Here is a 20,905-nt window from a genome sequence, read left to right as displayed (position 1 = left end):
GAAGGGATCAGTCAATGAGGGCAAAGCCTATTTTAAGGTAGATGACGGGAAAAAAAAATTCCATGGAACTTTAGGGTGTTCAATGAAATTTAGCCATTTTAGGCCTCTTAAACTTTTCAGTTTTTATAATGTGGCATCATCAAGTTTGTTGCTTCTCCAATACAAACCCCATTGAACCAAAATCTTGAAACGACTAGTCTCATTTTAGAACCATTTTATTAACAGCATCTTAAAATGGGTAGTCATTGATATTCAGCACGGATGTCTGTGACACCATTAACAGGATCAATAACAGAACAAGCAAGAGAGTTGAGGAGGTAAATGGTAAATTGTAGCAATAAAATGATGGAATGGAAGTCACTTATGGTGGTGAACGAGAAAATGAACCCTAATGACATGCCATAAGTAGCTGATTAATACAAAACTTTGTTACCACAGAACCCCCTCCACATAAAACATTGTACAAATGTAGCCGAGATTAATGGAATCTTTTGTGTTGCTGCACTTTGATCATGCTAAGGTCTCCAAATATAAGGATGAGTCACGCATTTGTGCCAAAAAGAGAAAAAAATGATCGAAGTTGTAATATCGAGCATTTAATCATATGCACTGAAACACTCGGGTAGAAGTATTTTGCAAATGATTGACTAACAAAAATTAATTGAGATTAGTAATCATCTCTGATCACTTTAGCAGGAGACAAACATCTAGCCTTAGAGAGTGATTAGGACACCAATGAATTTTTTTACAGGAAATGAAACAATAAAAGAGACAGGGCAATTATCTGTCGTACTTGCAGAGGTTCTCGAATCCCATGTATTCATGCCGATGAAACTTCCCAATCATGTTTGATATGCCTACTCCACCTATCAACCACAAGGAAACAAAACTTTTAGAATTTGTAAAGTAATTAGAGCCTACACAACTACACATCCAGCCTGATAACAGGAATATCAACACTAACCTAGGGATATCGCGCTAACAAATATCATAAAAGCCAAAATGAAGATGATGAGTGATGCCCTTCCTAATAAAATAATCAGCTTCCTCACAACATGTTGCCCAACGAAAGCAGCAATGGTTGCCACAGCAACAAAGTATAGAGCTGCCAGTAAAGAAAAAAGTCCACAAATATTTAGATGGGTTATTGAATGATGATTAAAAATAACAGAACAATCTAGAGAAAGTTATTGGAGTCAGGTGGCCATGGTTACCATAAGGAACAGGAAAACGTTTCAGAAGGTAATATTCTACAACTGACATAGATGAGGAGAAGGTCATTGCAAAGGTGGCAGTAGCGCTAGAGACCTGCACATAAGTCATCAACAGGGTTATAACCACATTAAATTAGCAATGGTTTGACTCAAAGACAAGACGGACATGCCAACATAATTTTCTTTGCCTTTATTTCTGCCTTTCTATCTTCCTAGCACATTTTTGCATAATCAGACATGTCATTATGCGCAGGTGCTCTTGTCGGTTTCTGTATAGCGCAGATTTTTTTGGCAATAAATTGAACTGCTAAATGCTAATGTATACGATTTTCTCCCTTGAACAACAAAGGTTATTATGAAGTGTAGCCATCATGATTTTATAATTCATAGACATTGGTCAGTGTGTTTTATGAACTGGTTTTACTCTTAAACTTACAAAACCAATTCCTTTGCTCCCACAAATCTGAAGGGAAACAAAAACACTCACCTGAGGTGGGACTCCCAGCTCCAAAAATAGTGGACCCATGATAAATCCGCCACCTAGTCCAAGCAGCCCACCAACAATGCCGGCCAACACTCCAAAGGCACAATAGCTAACAAGCTGGAACACTCTGAAACTTTTTCCATCATCTCCCTTGGATGCTATTACTCTTCTACCCTTGTACAGGCTAATAGCCTCGTACAGAGATACCACAAGAGAAACTGGGATCTGCACAATATAACCAAAGTCGATGATAACCAAGCTTAGCTGTTATGAATGCACAAGGAAACATGAAAAAAAGAAACAACTCTGGTAATGCCAATAGAATGTACCTGCAACAAGTCCAATACCCAGTACACTATCGAACAAGAAGCTGTATGATTCTGTTGCCAAAAGTCATAGTTCTTCAGTTAGCCCTGGATAGTGCATTAATAGAGATTGGACTAAACACTTTGACAATTAGAATCAGCATAAGAAACAAAACCTTGGCAATCTGCAGTCCGAGGAATGCAACCCAAACAAATACAAGAAGCCCAAGTTCCTTCCAATTAATATTCTCCAAAATGGTGACCTGCGATTATCAAATTAAATTAGTCCCATGAATGTTAGGATCTCATTATAGCAGATTAGAGTATACACACTTCTGGTTCCATGGCATCCTTCTGAGGACCACTTCTGGGGCCGCTCGGAAGAGACTTATATTCCACCTCACCAGCACCAGCCCCTGAAACAATGGAAAATGTATGGAGACTGAATTAAGAAGGAAGATGCATACACAAAAATATATAAGGTCTCAAATACAATAAAATAAACTTACCATTAGATCCCAAACACCTAGCGGCCTCCTAAAATTCACAGCAAGGTCAAACAGTTAAAATCATTTTTCAAAATATAAACGCATACATTACAGTGGGACTTTGAACATGGTCCTTTTTCCTTTTGTTTCTTCTTCTACTTTTTCTTCTTCAAATTCTTTTTTTTAAAAAAAAATTGGTTGTTCTTGTTAAATTAGAGAATGCGAAGGCATAAAACAAACATTAGGAGGGACTTCATCCCAAAAATTCAGAGTTATGACTCTCTATTCTTTTTAACTGAAATGACATGTTGCAATCCTTCAACTTTCTCCAAAATGCAACAGAGAAGGTTTATTTCAATAAGCCACAACAGAGATCATTAATTCTCTCACGGTGGAATTATCCAGTGTATACAAAACAAGTGCATACGGCCTTGAACTCTATGCAAAATGTCCACATAAGTTTAAGGGATTACCTTTTTCAAAATGGTTTCTCTTTTCCATGTCTCGACTCCTTTCAAGAATGCCTTGGTTGAAGTGCCTATATACCACACACAATCGACAGAAGCAGTTAGAAAAGCAGAATGCTCAGCAAGGGCAACCACAGTTCTACTAGTAATTACCTATAAAGAGAACAATGAGTAGAACTGTGACCATCCAGTCAGCAAATATCACATTGAATGCAACACCTATACTAATTCCCAGCATAAGCATCGGTTGAATAAGCAGTGCCAAATCATAGTCAATGATGGGCATATCAAGCGTCGGGTGCCTCAACTTAAGGTTGTAGTAAACCGTTGAGACCGCTGCACCCATAATCATACCTGAAACAAAGCCAAAAGGGAAAAAGATAAGCAAACATGGTTTGAGAATCTGCTAAAAAGCGACTCCTGAATTTCTGCACATATCCAAGCGTAAAATTTCACTACTTCAAAGTGACAAGTGAATATTTCTAGGCAAATGGTAACTCATAGCATATTAACTGACTGCCTAAATGTTTCACCCAGAAATTTGACACAATGAAAATGTGGCAATTTCTCATTCTGAGTCCAGTATAACCAAATTTACAGAATGGTAAAAGTGTAAAAGTATCAACAATTTCAGATCACCAAAAGATGGTTTTCCGTCTTGCATTAACTGAGGGATAACCTTTAAAGAAAACCCCAGTTCGGACAAATGAGCTTAATTAAATTTCCATGCTCAAAAACATTACACTCAAGATTCAGATTGACCAAAAATAGAATCAAGATTCAGATTTACCAAAAATGGAATAAAGCAAATTCGCTTTTATTTATACTTAAAAAATAAAATATGAAGCTGCCAAAGCATCCTTTGAAAGTTTGAAGTTTGAAAAATGTTAAAAAAAAAAAATTCAAATGGTTTTAAAAATTTTATAAACAGCCTTTACTTCCATGGAAAATGAACTTTGGGCGATGTCAAATAATCTATTGATTTTTCTTTCTCAACTTTTTAGTCTCTACTTTTAGCATATCACCATCATTGAATCAAACTAATAGTTTATTTCAACCACATTACTTCCCTTTCCTTCCATTTTTTTCCCACCTTTTTTCCTTATAAGAATTTCTACTAAAAGAGATTCACTGTCTCTTACATTTTGATATAGCTGTGGCTGATTTTGGGTCAAACCCAATAATTAGGCTAAGCATAGGAACAAAAATACCGCCGCCGCCAACGCCACCTACACTTCCAAATGCTGCTCCAAAGAATCCAATAATGGTACCCAAAACAATTTCCCACCCAAATTTCAGTTCCTGTCAAAATATCCACAGTTGACTTTTATTTTAACAAATAAGTTAATAATTTTTTTTTAATGCACATCAAATGTACAGAACCACTGCCTATAAAAACAATTAATTCAAACAACATGATAATTGACACTCTTAGTTTTTAAGTAAAGATTAAATACACACAATCATTGAAACATCTACTGGAAAATAAAAAACTGTTGAGAAAACGTTCAACTTACAGGCCAAACATGGTGGTAACCGGATCCTTCGGGCTGCCATAAGAAATTTACAGCTTTGAGCAGGTAATTGGAATCTTGTCGTTCTGTTCCATTGAATCTTAAAGTTTCGATTTTTAAGCCTCTTTCAGCTTTAACACATACAAAAGCTAATGCAAAGTTTAAAAAAATCATCATAACTGATCTCAAGATCTTCCATTTTGCTCCCAAATCTGCCATTACTTTGTAAATTCACCGCGTTTTTCAACAAGCTCAAAATCCCACCTTTTTTAAACACGAATCATACAATTTTTTTTTTTTTTAAAAAAAACTTTCAATTTCTACAATAGAAGAAAACAATTCCAGTTCTCAAATCCTACAGAACCCTTCAGCAAATTAATTAAAAAAAAACTCTTTTAGCAGCCCAAGATCACATGCGTTTAATTGCAAAAATTCCAACCAAAGCAATGATATGAAAACGCTGAATCTTTGTATGAGTGATTGTTATTGGTCTGGGAATAAAGGAATAAAATTTGCAGGGAAAACGAGGGAATTTGCAAGAAAGTTATCAACTTTTTGTGTTAAGATTTTTGAGTTTTGAATTGAAAGATCAAAAAGAATCACAAGAAATGGCCAAATGGAAATTTTCAAAAAGGTGGTGGGAACAGATCAAAAGGGCAATTTTTTTAGTGATGCTTTTTAAGGAGATGGAGTTGTAGTTTTGCAAATCAATGATCACTGTAGCTACAAATTTTATAGAGTGAAGAGGAGAGAGCGTGGGGGTTGGTTGTGAATTGCAGTGACATCACTTGATGTTAAAAGAATTTTTTTTTTACGTCGGGCTATTTTGATTTAACTATGGTTCTGACTTTAAAATTAAAAAATGTAATTGCATTATATATTTATAAGAAAAAATTTATTGTTTTAATAGTCTTATAAATTTAAATATAAATTATTAGGTTTGATATAATTTTTACATATTAAATGATTTAATATATTAAAAAATATATATACGTGGTACTTTAGCAAGGAAATAAGATATTTATTTGTGTCATATATATATATACACACACACACATTCAATATTTTAATTATGTAGCTTAACTTAATCCTCTTCCTAATCATGTGAATTGAAATTATGGATCTCTTTTTTTCTCTAAATAATTATTCACTCCTATTTTTAATACATTAAATCATATAAATTAAAGAGTCAACAACAAAAACTTGGAATAGAAGGGACGAAGCAGTCTATCAAATAGTGTTGCGCAGTACATAGATACAAGTTCAAATGATTTTATTATTTAAAGCATTTAAATAACGGCATTACATACCAAGATGGCCCCGATCATAATGCAATATAAATAAGTTTATCTTAAATTGTTGTTATATGAAATTAACTAAAGGATGTTACTAAGTTACATAATAATATATCTTATATCAATTCTTAAATTATATTTTTTTTATCAATTATATATACGGATCATAATAATATAATTAAATGGGTCTAATTATGTTAGAACCTTTTAAAATAAAATATTTTTTATAATCACATAATTAAAATTATAATAAATAAAACATGTGGTTAAAATTTGTGCTCTATTATAAAATGAACTCCGACGTAATAGGCTAACTAAATTTCTTTTTCGCTGAAATATTATTAAAGAGAATTTTGACTCGGCGTGTTTTGTAATGAAGCGTACAAACAACAAATCGGGTTCACTAATCACGTGATAAAACTACGAACATTAATAAGCGGCGCGAAGAGGATTCTGACACAGACGTGATGCACTTTTGTTCCTCCTTGTTGGGTTTGTTTTGGTCACAATCATTTGGCAGCTCTCGCATACCCTAAATCCAAAAAATAGTGCAAGCAACCACCGAAATAATTTGTGGGTAATTTTTAAAAATATCCCTTGAGGTTTGGACTTGTTGTAAGTAGATGGTGAAAATTTGTTTATTTGTAAAAAATCCCCTACTGTCAGTTAACTTTAACATTGACCGTTAGTTGACTATGCAAAGACAATATTACCCTTAATAATAATTTGTAAACGGAAATAACTAAAAAAAATTAAAATTATTGACTATTTTACCTTTTTTAAATTATTGATATTTTCTTAAAGTTTTTACAAGAAAGATAAAATTAAAAATTTAAAAAAATCATCTTTAAATTATTGATATTTTCTTAAAGTTTCTACAAAAAAGATAAAATTAAAAACTTGAAAATGAAATAATTATAATCTTTACCTATGATATTGTAAATCTTTGGAATTGACAAGAATAAAATTGTCAAAAAATAGGGTTTGTGCTTTTCGCGTCAATAATTTTAATTTTTTTTTAGTTATTTCCGTCTACAAATTGTTGTTAAAGGTAATATTATTTTTGCACAGTCAACTAACGGTCAATGTTAAAATTAACTGACGGTAAGAAATTTTTTACAAATAAATAAATTTTTACTATCTATTTGTAACAAGCCAAAACCTCAGGAGAGGTTTTTAAAAATTATCCAATAATTTGTCAACGAATAGTTGATACGAACTAGTTTTTAAAGTATTTATTGTTAATGTCTGAAAATATTTTTTTTTGAAAATAGGTTTCAGAAGTGACAGCTGTTTCTTGTTTCTGTATAAATGTCGGATTTTAATCTGACATTAACTACATTTCTTTTCAAATATAAAGAAAGAGAAAAAAAAAAGGGCAAGAGACATTATTTTAATCTGTAACCTCACCAAACCGGACTCACTCAAAAGGATTTTGCACAATTGGCAACAGATCATGCTGTTTCAGTGTTTCTGATTCTTATTTTACTTCATCTCGTCATCATTTCATCAAGTGGCAGTATAATTATATTACTGGAATTAAATCATCTTCAGCGACTTTCACGTTGAGAACAGAAATAGTACATATGAAGGCTGCATGGAGAATGCTTTCACGAATGTTATCATTTTCCTTATTTATTTCTTTGCAAAACATGTCACGTTACGCAATCCAAAGACTCAACGCACAACTACTTCATCAAACACCCAATAAGTTATTATTTTATTTAGTTTAATGTATGAAATAAATTTAGGCCCGAAAGAAAATCTTTTATACTTTTACATAGGCTTCTGGTATAGCATGCAAATGAAACCGGTTTTTTTAAGTGGTTCTTTGATTAGATTTGTTCTGATACTTAAATAGAAATATTACACATGAATTTTGTATCTATATACATAACATATATGTAACTATTAAGCAGTGAGTAACAAAAAATAGAAAAAAAATGTTAATCTATCGAACAAATTGTTAATAGAATGATCTATATACATAACAATGAATTTAGATGTACCTATAATTTTTTTTTCCCGTTTTTGTTTCTTCTACATTTATAATTACACGTTTGCAAGAGGTGGCAACCCCATCCCGCAATAAAGCGGATGAATTATTTGTTTATGCTTTAGAGATGAACGGCTGAGATCGATTTGATTTTTCTTTGACGTGCATCGGTCATTCAATGGTCCCCACCCAAGATTCCTGTCAGATTCATGCCGTTATCGAAGCCATGACTAGGGATGGCAATAGACACCGCCCGCAGCGGGTTTGTCATTACCAAACAAAAACCCTCATAAAATTTAAATTATTAAATCCGCCCGCAATCCACAGCGGGTTTTAATTTTTTTAAAAAAACCCATTCGCAGCGGGTTTTAATAATTACCAAACCCGCAATGGTATCCAGCGGATTTTTTACGAGTTTCCGTATTTAAAATCACAAATGTTTAATATATAAATTTATAATAATAACCTCAAATTCCATATAACATACTCAATTTTATATTTAAACAATGTAAATGAAAAATTAAAATATCCTCATCAATTCAACACAAATTCTCAAATTTAAGTATAAATTACACAAATCTATTTAAAAAACACAAACTAGTATCTAAAAATAATAATTACATTTCATATTATCATTTAAAATAAGCTCCAAGAGAAGATATTCATTTCATTCACCATCATAAGCACCCATCCAACACAATGCCTATAATAATAATTAAAATTAATATTTTCAAATACTAATTCGAAGGGAAATGCCTTTAGTTTTCTTTAGGTTATGACTTTAGAATAGGAGATGGGTCACATACACACATACACAACTTTGAGCCTTTGGCTATTTGGTAATTTGATTAATGACATTATTTTCTTTATACATTTTTAGATTAAAATTAAATTAAAAATATTTGAAAAAAATAATGCGGGTTTGGTGGATATCCATGCGGGTATCCACAGGATATAAGGTTAATACCAAATCCACCCGCATCCATGTGCGGGTTTTAATTTATAATACTAAACCCGCCCGCAACGGGTAAAATTATCCGCAATGGGCGGGTTTTGGCGGGTGGGTTTGGGTGGGTTTGCGGGTTTGCGGGTACAATTGACATCCCTAGCCATGGCCATGGCCGTATTGGGGAGTGGGGACCCGTCACTCCATCAGTTGACACTAACACATGGTTAAATATAATTGAAGGAGAGCCAATCATTCTATTAGACTGTTACCCTTCCCAAATTTTGATTCAATTTATTTAAGGGAAATATATATAATAAAAAAATACTATGCATTTTAACAAATATTAAAATGAAGATGTAAAAGGGCTTGTGTTTGTCCAACTCAGCAAGCCGGCTTCGGATTCTTGTTAAAGAATGAGATTATGAGATGATTAACATCAAAAGTGTAATACTGGATATTGGTTATATATATGTTTGTGTTGCCTTTTTTTTTTAAATTGATGGATATTGGTTATATATATACTTTATTGGGTTATTTCTGTTCGGTATCGGAAGCGACCCGTTGCCGACCCTTGAGTTCCACATTAGTTAAAACAGTGATTATAGGGTTTGCCAAAATTCATTGTTGGACACGGCCTCTCTTGAACTTGGTTTCATGTGCATGGACTTCCTTTTTATGGACCTAAAAAAGCAGCCAGATGAACATCGGTCAAAATTATCATCAGCGACATTAGATTCTTTGATGTACTTGAAAGATTGAGAAGATACTGAAAGCCAAGTGCAACAAGATTGTCAAAATGTTTTAATGAAACAAATTAAGAGTTTGGATGTCGATTAAAGGGAAGTGGATCCAGAATATGCACAGTAGTGGACATTGAAATCACCTCCATATACCTTTCTTTATAACTCCTTCGAACAAATTTACTAGTAGAAATATTGTGAATTTGCGAATGATAGATAATTCAGTAGGTGCCAACCTAGCTGGGATGTATTGTTAACTGTAGTGATGCAAATTACACATAATTTTATTTGAACTATTAATATTGTACTTGCACTTGAACTCCATTGAATGAAAATACAACTTTTAATTTATCATAAAAAATATTTCATTCATAAATGAAATATATCTCCTTTAGCTAAGTTATGATTTCATAAATGAAATGTTATTGTCGTAATAGTTTAGATTTATCATTTATAAAATCATGATATTTATAATTTTATTTATTAAAATCACGATATCATTTATTCATTTAATAAATTATAAAAATAAAATAATTAAAATATTTTTTTTATTAAACTAAGACTTAAATTAATTTTAAAAAGCCTATTGCTAATAAAAATATATTAAAAATTTTAATTTCAAAATATTTGTAAAATCATAACATTTTATTTTTACTTTTCATTAAAAATAAATAAGGAAACGGGCAATGATTTGGCACTACATATCCGAAAGTGTGGAAAGAGCAGCTGTGAGAAGTGGAAAAACCATTAAAAAAAAAACGATGATTGTTGGTGTTACTTTAATATACTTAGGCTCACATACTATTGATGGCCCACGGGCCATGCGCTAGCCTACTAATAAAGCATGCTTATTATGTGTCTTTTTGCGTCGTGTTTTAACCAATCTCTAATTGTGCCGTGCTTTTAAGGCCCATGCATCTAAAATTCTAAGCTCAATTTAATCCATATGCACGTGCGTGCCGTGCCGTACCACATGTTGCCCGGCCTGTTGGCCATCTTTAGAGTGCGCTTAAGATGGGAAACCAAATGGCATGCCCAAGATTCGACGTAAGAGTGAGAGCAAAGTGGTTGAATAGTGCACTTAATCTAGTATCAACATAATGTCTAGGCAAGGGCTAAGGGCGAGCTTGCGAGAAAATGAAACCTAGGCCATAACTATGAAATGGAAAGAATAAAGAAGACAACAATTAGAATTAGAGCGCGCCCTCTATAGTAGTTGCTTGTCAAACCTCCTTCGATGCCTAGTTCGTAGCTTAGACTAATCCCTCGCTGCTAGAGCAAACCAGTTCTTGAGTCGCGATACAATAGCAGTAAGATCTTGTGTGTTAGTTGAGCCGCAATCCCAATAAAAGCAGTAACTCCATTTTGCCCTTGAGGAGTAGAGATGAACTAGGATAAGCGAGTGTGGAGCATGGAACACCCATTTCCTGTAAAAGTAATTCAAAGCTTCAATAATAGGGCTAGATAGTTGTATTGAATCAGGTACATGGAACACCCCTTTTCGGCACGTCTCAACTCCTAATACAGGGCAACACCCTTTTCTTAGTGCGATTCAAGACGAATCGAAGTAAAGACAAGAAAGATTCCAGCCATGATCGCCATTTCCTCGTAATAGGAGCATCACATTAGATCTTTGACGTCGAATTTAGCAACAAAATTGATTTTTTCGTTAAAAGTTCTTTTAACGGCAAATAATATTTCATCATTAAATGTGTACTTTTAGTGACAAATAATATTAAGTCGCTAATTGTGCACTTTTGGCAACGAGTAATTTGTGGTCGCTAAATGTACTTTTAATGACGAATAATAAGAGAATTAATTTCACGTTCTTTTATTTCGTCGCCAAAAGGTATCATTTTTCTATCATTTAATTATTATTACTATTGTTAAAATATTATCATTTTTAACACCAAATTACAATGACAATTAAACCATTATGATAAAAAGAGAATTAATTAATATAAAAAATTATTATTATTGATGAAAGATACAAAAATAATTACCAAATTCAATATCTATTTTTTTAGAAGAAAATTGTTACAAATGAATATAAAATTCTTAGTTTTCTACTTTTCTTCATGTAATTGGTCTCTAATATTCCTTACAAATAAATAACAATAATTAGTTAACATACTAAACATAGACATAATAATAATAATATAAGTTGTAATAAATAAGGTTAGTAAAAACGAAAAAAATTACTCTATCTTAAAAATAAAAGAAAAAGAAGTAGCAATTAAATTAGAAAATAAGAATTATATATTCAGAGATGAGAGAATTAAAAAATAAAAGTAAGGAATGAGAGAAAGAAAAAATGAACAAATGAAAAAAAGAGTAAATGGTATATAAATGGGGTACTAGAGATTTTGGTGGCGAATTTTAAAGTTCGTTGCAAAAACTTAATTTTGATAGAAAATAATCTACCAAATTTTTTTAAAATTTCACATTTTTTTGTGATGAAATACAAATTTCTTTGCTAAAAGTACACATTTAGTGTGAAATATAATTTTTGTCGCTAAAAGTACCCATTTAGCGGTAAATTTTAGTTTCGTCCCTTAAGATATAAAATTTTAGTAGAAACTAATCCGCCAAATTTTTTTAAATTTTCATATTTTTTATTGACGAAGTACAAATGCCGTCACTAGAAAGTGTACATTTAGTGGGACTTTTTTTTTTTTTCTTGTGATTTCAATTCTTGACCATTGGATTTAATGAAGAGATAGTTTCAATGGTAGAGATTTATTTATTTGAACATTAATATTATGCTCCACGATATTTATCAAAAACTAAAAAAAGTTAAAGAGTTAAAATTTTTAGCACATAAGTTTGGATTGTTTTAAAGTTACGTTGTTTAATTAGTAGTGAGTCTTAAAAAATAAAATTTATTTTAATATTATATATTTTATTTAAAAGAATAAAATTTTAATACCATTTATTTTATTAAAATTTAATAATATTTAATAATATTTATTCTAATTTTATTTAATATTATTTAGTCATAGGTTTATTATCATATTTTATCTTTCAAAAAACTAAAAAAATAAATAAAATAAAATAATTAGTAGTAAGCATTAAAAAATAAACATTATTTTTAATTAATATTATTTATTTTATTTAAAAGAATAAATTTTAATATTTTTTATTTTATTCAAAATAAATATTTTTTAATATTACTTAGTCATGAGCTTATTATTATTTGTATTCTTTTAAAATGTTAAATGAAATAAAATTACAATTTAGAAAGTCAATAGCCAAGACACATAAATTTATAAATAAATGTAAATAAAAAAGTAAATAATATTAAATAAAATAAAATTACATTTTAAAATGTCAAAGTACATAAAGTTATAAATAAACTGTAAATAAAAAAAGAAAGTAAAGGGATAAACAAAATTTAACATCACAAAAAAAAAAAATTAATGGTACCTTGAAACTGTTGGAAGATAATTGGATCTCATTTAGCAATAAAACTTAATTTTCGTCGCGAAAAGTACACATTTTGCTAACTAAGGTAGGATTTATGATAGCTTGAACGGGTAATGTGTAACACCTTAACACGAACAACAAAAGTATACATGTTACTTGTTTATATAAATATTGTAAGCAACAAAATTTAAATTTGGTCACTAAAAGTATACATGTTAAAAGTACATATTTAGCTAACCAAACTTATTTAAGTTTAATGCTTGTAATCAAAGCAAAACAAGAGGAAACTAATCCCTGATTATCTCTACTACCCATACCCACCATAGATCAGCACATGTTACCGATTGAGAATCATTTAGAAAACATTGTGTACTAAAATTCAAGAAAAAATATGAACGTCAATCATTGAAGTAACAACAGAACTGCAATTGGTTTGAACCAATGATGAAGCAGAACATTGTGTACTAAAATTTTAGGATAATTTAAGTTACTTTCACCACAAATCCAACCACCCTCATAGAAAATTAATTATACTCATAATTAAAATCCACATCCTCGTGTGATCGACACTCGTCACCATTAATCGATTCTACAATAGATTCGTACACTTGCGAATTCAATAAAATTTGCACAATAAGTTTTTGGCGCCGTTGCCGGGGAGGTAAGTTATTTTAATTCGTAGAATTAATTTTTATAAATAATTTCTTTTAATTTTTTTTCTTGTCATTGTTTTTCTTATTAAAAAAAAAGAGAAAAAAATTGAATCTGCATTTTGAGGTAAAAAATTTATTTTCTTTTTCTCTTCTTTAAAATTCTGTAATTTAATTTTTAAATTATTTTTCTTTGTAATTTTTTGTTTATCGTATTAATTTATTTTAATTTTTAATTAATTTATTTCACGTATTTTTTGTGTGTTTTTATAGAAATGTTGTAACAGCGTGATAACGAGTTCACAAAAATAAATCTTTCTATTAATTTTATAACCAACTTTGTTTTCTCACAGACTCACTTGAGAGAGCCATTTTTTTCTTCAGAACCCCCAGCTGACTTGTTCTTCAGTGTGAATGCAACAATGAAGCTTTTTGGATAGTTGTTATCATATAAAGAAGAACAACTATGTCATAATCACATGGGACAAGGAATTCACAAAATTTAAAGAGGAGCATTAATTACTCTGCTTCTGCATTTGAGTTGTTCTTGCGATTTGAACCCACGGCCGGACGAGATTTCTCAAATTCCTCTGTTTCCTTTGCTCTTGCTGCTTCAAATTCCTTCCTGAATAGAAAAGAAAAGGTATTAACAGGGGCTCCAAAACCAGAAGTTTCTGCATACAAATATTAAAAGTAACAAGTAAAAATAATGCAGGCAGCTATTTAAGCTTAACTGTAGCACAGTGTGTGTTGAAAACCACACTAACTTATGCAAAAAAATCTATATGTATATATAAAATGCTTACACCAAAACAAACCATATTAATTTATAATTAAAAATTCAATGTGAAATAAACTGAAAATAAATTAAAACCAGAGCCATAACATACTTTGGCTTCAGATGAAGCTCAACACCTGCATACAAATATTTTAGGATAATCACCACAAATCCAACCACCCTCATAGAAAATTAATTCTACTCATAATGAAAATTCACCTTCTCGTGGGATCGACACTCGTCACTATTAATCTGTTCTACAATAGATTCGTGCACTTGCGAGTTCAATAAAATTTGAACAACAAGTTTTTGGCGCCGTTGCCGGGGAGATAAGTTATTTTAATTCGTAGAATTAATTTTTATAAATAATTTCTTTTAATTTTTTTCTTGTAATTTTTTTTCTTATTAAAAAAGAGAAAAAAAATTGAATCTGCATTTTGAGGTAAGAAATTTCTTTTCATTTTTCTCTTCTTTAAAATTATGTAATTTAATTTTCAAATTACTTTTCTTTGTAATTTTTCATTTATTGTATTAATTTATTTTAATTTTTAATTAATTTATTTCACGTATTTTTTAGTGTGTTTATATAGAAATGTTGTAACAGCGTGATAACGAGTTCACAAAAATAAATCTTTCTATTAGCTTTATAACCAGCTTTGTTTTCTCACAGACTCACTGGAACACATCTATACTATGCAAAAAAAATGAATCATTTTCTATCTATTGTTCTACCCTACTTCGATACTTTCTAGTTTTCATCACCGGTCAAGCTCAGCTGTGGGTGAGTATCTGCCAAAAATCCATCAATCATTCGTTCTACGTCACCCATATCATCTCCAAATTCAAGAATATTACCTTCAGACAGAGGCAATTGTGCAAGAATACCTTTAGAGTGTTACTATGCGATCAACTATAAATGAATCAATTTCTACATGCAGTTCTACACGCTAAAAGTAGATGTTTGGCTAACCAAACTTGTTTATATAAATATTGTAAGCGACAAAATTTAAATTTGGTCACTAAAAGTATACATGCTAAAAGTACACATTTAGCTAACCAAACTTATTTTAGTTTAATGCTTGTAATCAAAGCAGAACAAGAGTAAACTAATCCATGATTATCTCTACTACCCATACCCATACCCACCATAGATCAGCACATGTTACCGATTGAGAATCATTTAGAAAATATTGTGTACTAAAATTCAAGAAAAAATATGAACGCCAATCATCGAAGTAACAACAGAACTACAATTGGTTTGAACCAATGATGAAGCAGAACATTGTGTACTAAAATTTTAGGATAATGTAAGTTACTTTCACCACAAATCCAACCACCCTTATAAAAAATTAATTCTACTCATAATTAAAATCCACCTCCTCGTGGGATCGACACTTGTCACAATTAATCTATTTTACAATAGATTCGTGCACTTGCGAATTCAATAAAATTTGCACAACAAGTTTTTGGTTCAAGAAAATTAATAATTGATAAAAATAATTAATTTATCATTATTAACAATATTATCATTATTGTTGGTGTTGTTATTATTATTATTATTATATTAATAATAATAATAATAACAATAATTAATAATAACTAAAATAATAAAGTTAGTAAAATTTAATAATAATAATAATAATAATAATAATAATAATAATGATGATGATGTAATTTTCATTATCTAGATATATGTATAAATATTATTATAAAAATGATATTAATTAAAATAATAATAATAATAAATGTTAATAATGATAATATGAATAAAAATACTAATAACAATAATTAATAGTAGCTAAAATAATAAAGTTAATAAAATTTAATAATTATAATTATAAGTGTTAATAATGATAATATTAATAGTAATTAATAATAACTAAAATAATAAATTTAATAATAATAATAATAAATGTTAATAATGATAATATTAATAAAAATAATAATAACAATAATTAATAGTAACTAAAATAATAAAGTTAATAAAATTTAATAATAATTATAATAAAAAATGTTAATAATGATAATATTAATAGTAATTAATAATAACTAAAATAATAAAGTTAATAAAATATAATAATAATAAATATTAATAATGATAATATTAATAAAAATAATAATAACAATAATTAATAATAACTAAAAAATAAAAAATAATAATAATAAATGTTAATAATGATAATATTAAAAATAATAATAATAATAATAATAATAATAATAATAACAACAACAATAATAATAATAATAATAATAATATTGTTAATAATGATAAATTAATTATTTTTATTAATTATTAATACTGTGGGTATTTTGATAAATTGATTCTCATTTCCATTCATTATTCCCATTTATTTTGTCAAGTAAACACAACAATGGCATTCTAGCACATTCTCATTCCCATTTATTTTTGTCAAGTAAACATTGAAATCTCATTCTCATTCCAGGCTATTCTAATTCTCAGCCTATTCTCATTCCACATCATTCTCATTCCTATGAAGTAAACGCACCATTAGTGAATAAAACCCCTAAAATTAAGATTTCACAGATTAGGAGCCATTTAAAGACTAATTATGGTGTTGCACCAAATAACTTAAAAGTGTACAGAGCTAAGAAGAAGGCAGAATCTTTACTAAGTGGCGACCACTCTAAGGGTTATGAAAAATTATTCCAATACCAGGCAATGGTAGAGAAGCACAATGTAGGGTCTAAGTGCAAAGTCTTGTGTGACACAGAGAGTTTTCCATGCAAAATTGTGTTTAAGAGGTTTTTGTGTCACTACCTGCTCAGAGAAATGCATTTTTAAATCGGTGTAGGCCATATATCGGTATTGATGGGTGTCATTTGAGAGGTGAATTTGGGGGAATTTTGATGGTAGCAGTGGGTGTGGATGCTAATAATGGCATTCTTCCTTTAGCGTATGCTATTTATGAGATTGAAGATCAATGGTCTTGGGGATGGTTCTTGTCACTCTTGCACGAGTACTTTGATGATGGTAGAAAAGTTACTTTTACGAGTGATAGACAAAAGAGACTAATAACTGCTCTTTTAACAGACATGGCCTACTGCTCACAGTAGGCATTGTGGGAGACATATTTATGCCAATTTTAGAGGATAATTTTCTGGTTTGGCATAAAAAAAGTTGTTTTGGAGAGCATGTAAGGCCATCAACCGAACTGATTTCTTTGCTGTTTTGGACAAAATAAGGTCTGTTAAAGATAGTACAAGAGAGTGGTTTGATAACTTAGAAGACTATCAGTGGTCAAGGTGGGCATTTGACAAAAATGCCAAAGTAGACCATGCTACCAACAATACAATTGAGTGTTTCAACAGTTGGGTTGGTAAGTACAGGACAAGACTTGTTTGACTATGTTAGAAGAGATTAGATGCAAGTTGATGAAAAGATTTACAAAGAGGAGAAATGAAGCACAATTGTGGCGTTCGATTCTTACTCCTAGGATTAAGAAATAAATTGATGAAATATCTGAAGAGTCATCCAAGCTAAGTGTAAAACCATCAGGTGATACTGTGTTCTAGGTTAAAGACATTAATTGCACCCCAGTGAGATGGTTTATTGTGGATGTTGAAAATAAAACATGTGACTGTGGGTACTGGGAGATATCTGGACTGCCATGTAGGCATGCAATGGCCTCTATTATGTACTGCAGTCACGATGTTCACCATTATATTCCAAATTATTTCACCAAGCAAGTATACCTAGACACTTATTCAATTATGGTTCGCCTTATACCTGATCAAGTTACATAGGAGGCAGGAGAGAGAGGGTAAATTAACCCTCCAGTGAAGAGAAGACAAGTTGGCAGACCTAAAAAGCTTAGAAGAAGGGAGCCAAATGAGCCAGTGAAATCTAATAGGTCATTTGTGATTAGATATAGTTTCTGCCACTTGACAACTCATAAGGTAAAAACTTGTCAACTTGCTCCATCCAATGCTAAAAAGTCAAGGACATGACAAAATCAAGTATGTGTCAATGTTGCTTTGTTGGGTTTATGAGTTTTTGGCCTTGGCATCTACGTTATTCTTTAACTATGATATTTTTATTTTTTTGGCAGAGAATTGGAATGAGAGCTCAAGAACAATTAGGTGAATCATCTCAACCCCCAGGAAAAAAAAAAGAAAAGAAAGAATAAGGTACAATATATTTGAATATGATATATTTGAAACAAGTATGTTGTGAAAAATTATTATGTTTCTATTAGGCTCTTTCTGTAACCTTTTAATCTACAGAACACAAGTGTTGAGAATGGCCAAAGGGTGAGAGCAGTCAAAAGATTCGGATATGTGAGCGGGGTAAGAGTAGTCAGTTAAGACAAAGAGCTCAATCATCTACACAACAAGCTTTTACTGAATCCTCACAAACTTCGGCAAATGTAAGGAATCCAAGACAAATAGGCATAAAGACAAGTGCATGAGGTAAAAATAAAGACTAAATTTTGCTTTTGAAATTTTTTTTTTTAACACAAGGTTATAGAATTTCATTTATATGCAATTTCATGTGACTACAGGTGTTACTCAATCACAACCTTGAAGATCATTGTAGAATGGGTCACTTGCCAATTTGTTTAGTTAGGCATTACTTTATGGATAACAACCATTGGACCATGGTTATTTAGATAATGGATATTTAGGTTCAGTAGGTATTAGGAAGTTTTGGTTGGAATTGTTGTGGGTTTTTTTACTTTTCTTTTTGCAGGAAGTATCATATATGGATTAAATTTGTGTACTTAATGATTCCATTGTGGATTTTTATATTTTTCTTTTTGCTGGAATAAACTTTAAGTAATTTTTTTTAATCTTGAAGGGTAATATTGATATTTTGTTAGTCAACTAACTGGTCAACTAACAATTATAACGAAAAATTAATAAAATAATATTTTTATAAAAATATTATAAAAAAATAATAGAAGACAATACTTTTTGTAATCATTTAATATTTTTCAATTTTTAAAATAGTAAAATAATAATAACTCTGTTTTGTTTGGATAAATTCTTGGTCCTTAATTTAATAATAGCCAACAATATAAATTATTCATGACATGCCCAATGGCCCAAACATTTGCCTGAAGTTATGAGACCCATAGGCCCAGCCTTGGAGCCATCTTTAACCATGCCTCCAACTTCTATATCCATTCTGATAATCTGTCACATCCCATCGGCCATCACAATCCAAACAAATATAACATGGTTCAAATGTATTGTCATAACTTGATAATAACAAAACAAAATAAAGTATTGCATTCATTTAGAATAAGCATTTTCAACTGTAATTTTGAATGTGCTGGGATAGAGAATAAGTAAATATGCATTAAAAACGTACAATAGTATTTGTTTGGCTCATCATCACTATCATTTCATTCAATAAATCTCTCATTCCCCGCGTAGAAGTATTCTCTTGTTATCACTATTACTTTTTACTTGGTTACAAAGTTTTGATACAAAGTGATGTGACATGCATACATGTAAGATTATGTTTTACTTAATTATAAAGTTGTCATACAAAGTGATGTGACATGCATGTGGCCCTCATTTTCATTTATCTTGTGAGTGTGAGAATAGTGAGATAGTATGATAAGTAAACATTTTACAGATCTTTGTAATAATGCCATTTCATAAGCCCCAACAATTGGAATACAGACTATGTGCACCAACTTCATAAACATGCATTTTTTATTTTGGATTGAGTTGTTGTGGTTTTTAATCCATAATTGCTAGTGAAACAAAATCACTAGTTATGAGAGTGTAAGCAAGAGAGGGTTAGTGAACGCATGAATATGAAGATAGTTCACCGTATCAAGTATCAACAACGAGAGTCATTTTTCATGGTATTCTTAAACTGTTGAGAAAACGTTCAACTTACAGGCCAAACATGGTGGTAACCGGATCCTTCGGGCTGCCATAAGAAATTTACAGCTTTGAGCAGGTAATTGGAATCTTGTCGTTCTGTTCCATTGAATCTTAAAAGTTTCGATTTTTAAGCCTCTTCCAGCTTTAACAAATACAAAAGCTAATGCAAAGTTTACAAAAATCATCATAACTGATCTCAAGATCTTCCATTTTGCTCCCAAATCTGCCATTACTTTGTAAATTCACCGCCTTTTTCAACAAGCTCAAAATCCTACCTTTTTTAAACACGAATCATATAATTTTTTTTTTTTAAAAAAAAGCTTTCAATTTCTACAATAGAAGAAAACAATTCCAGTTCTCAAATCCTACGGAACCCTTCAGCAAATTAATTAAAAAAAAAAAAAAACTCTTTTAGCAGCCCAAGATCACATGCGTTTAATTACAAAAACTCCAACCAAAGCAATGATATGAAAACGCTGAATCTTTGTATGAGTGATTGTTATTGGTCTCGGAATCAAGGAATAAAATTTGCAGGGAAAACGAGGGAATTTGCAAGAAAGTTATCAACTTTTTGTGTGTTAAGATTTGTGAGTTTTGAATTGAAAGAACAAAAAGAATCACAAGAAATGGCCAAATGGAAATTTTCAAAAAGGTGGTGGGAACAGATCAAAAGGGCAATTTTTTTTAGTGATTCTTTTCAAGGAGATGGAGTTTGTAGTTTTGCAAATCAATGATCA

At 30.6% G+C, this 20,905-nt stretch overlaps 1 protein-coding gene across 4 annotated transcripts; it reads right to left on the bottom strand.

Annotated features, from left to right (window-relative positions):
• Window positions 1-571: 571 nt before the first annotated feature.
• Window positions 572-20,413, bottom strand: LOC102623437 (hypothetical protein). Of its 4 annotated transcripts, none has more exons than XM_052442578.1 (12): window positions 20,182-20,278; window positions 4,101-4,260; window positions 3,112-3,312; window positions 2,965-3,029; window positions 2,513-2,540; window positions 2,337-2,419; window positions 2,180-2,266; window positions 2,028-2,078; window positions 1,702-1,923; window positions 1,215-1,308; window positions 965-1,105; window positions 572-866 (listed from the first exon to the last, which is right to left on the bottom strand). In XM_052442578.1, exons 2-12 carry the CDS (start codon window positions 4,153-4,155, stop codon window positions 781-783), a joined length of 1,113 nt encoding a protein of 370 aa, XP_052298538.1. In that variant the 5' UTR covers window positions 4,156-4,260; window positions 20,182-20,278; the 3' UTR covers window positions 572-780. The 4 variants fall into 4 exon arrangements, with proteins under 4 accessions (XP_052298538.1, XP_006476094.1, XP_052298532.1 ...); XM_006476031.4 differs by lacking the exon at window positions 20,182-20,278 and adding an exon at window positions 4,476-5,252; XM_052442572.1 differs by lacking the exon at window positions 4,101-4,260 and having other exon boundaries at window positions 20,182-20,413.
• Window positions 20,414-20,905: the final 492 nt, after the last annotated feature.

This window comes from Citrus sinensis, chromosome 1 (assembly GCF_022201045.2).
Source record: "Citrus sinensis cultivar Valencia sweet orange chromosome 1, DVS_A1.0, whole genome shotgun sequence".
NCBI classification, from domain to species: Eukaryota; Viridiplantae; Streptophyta; class Magnoliopsida; order Sapindales; family Rutaceae; genus Citrus; species Citrus sinensis.
Note: the sequence above shows the minus strand (reverse complement) of the source record. Positions and strands in the feature narration are given on the sequence as shown.

Excerpts from the sequence above, each read along its gene's own strand:
- LOC102623437 (XM_006476031.4), bottom strand. The coding sequence starts at position 4,691 with ATGGCAGATTTGGGAGCAAAATGGAAGATCTTGAGATCAGTTATGATG. Across the intron at positions 4,261-4,475 it reads GTTACCACCATGTTTGGCCT|GAACTGAAATTTGGGTGGGA; the intron begins GTAAGTTGAACG and ends ATATTTTGACAG. Across the intron at positions 2,079-2,179 it reads TCGGACTGCAGATTGCCAAG|AATCATACAGCTTCTTGTTC; the intron begins GTTTTGTTTCTT and ends TTTTGGCAACAG.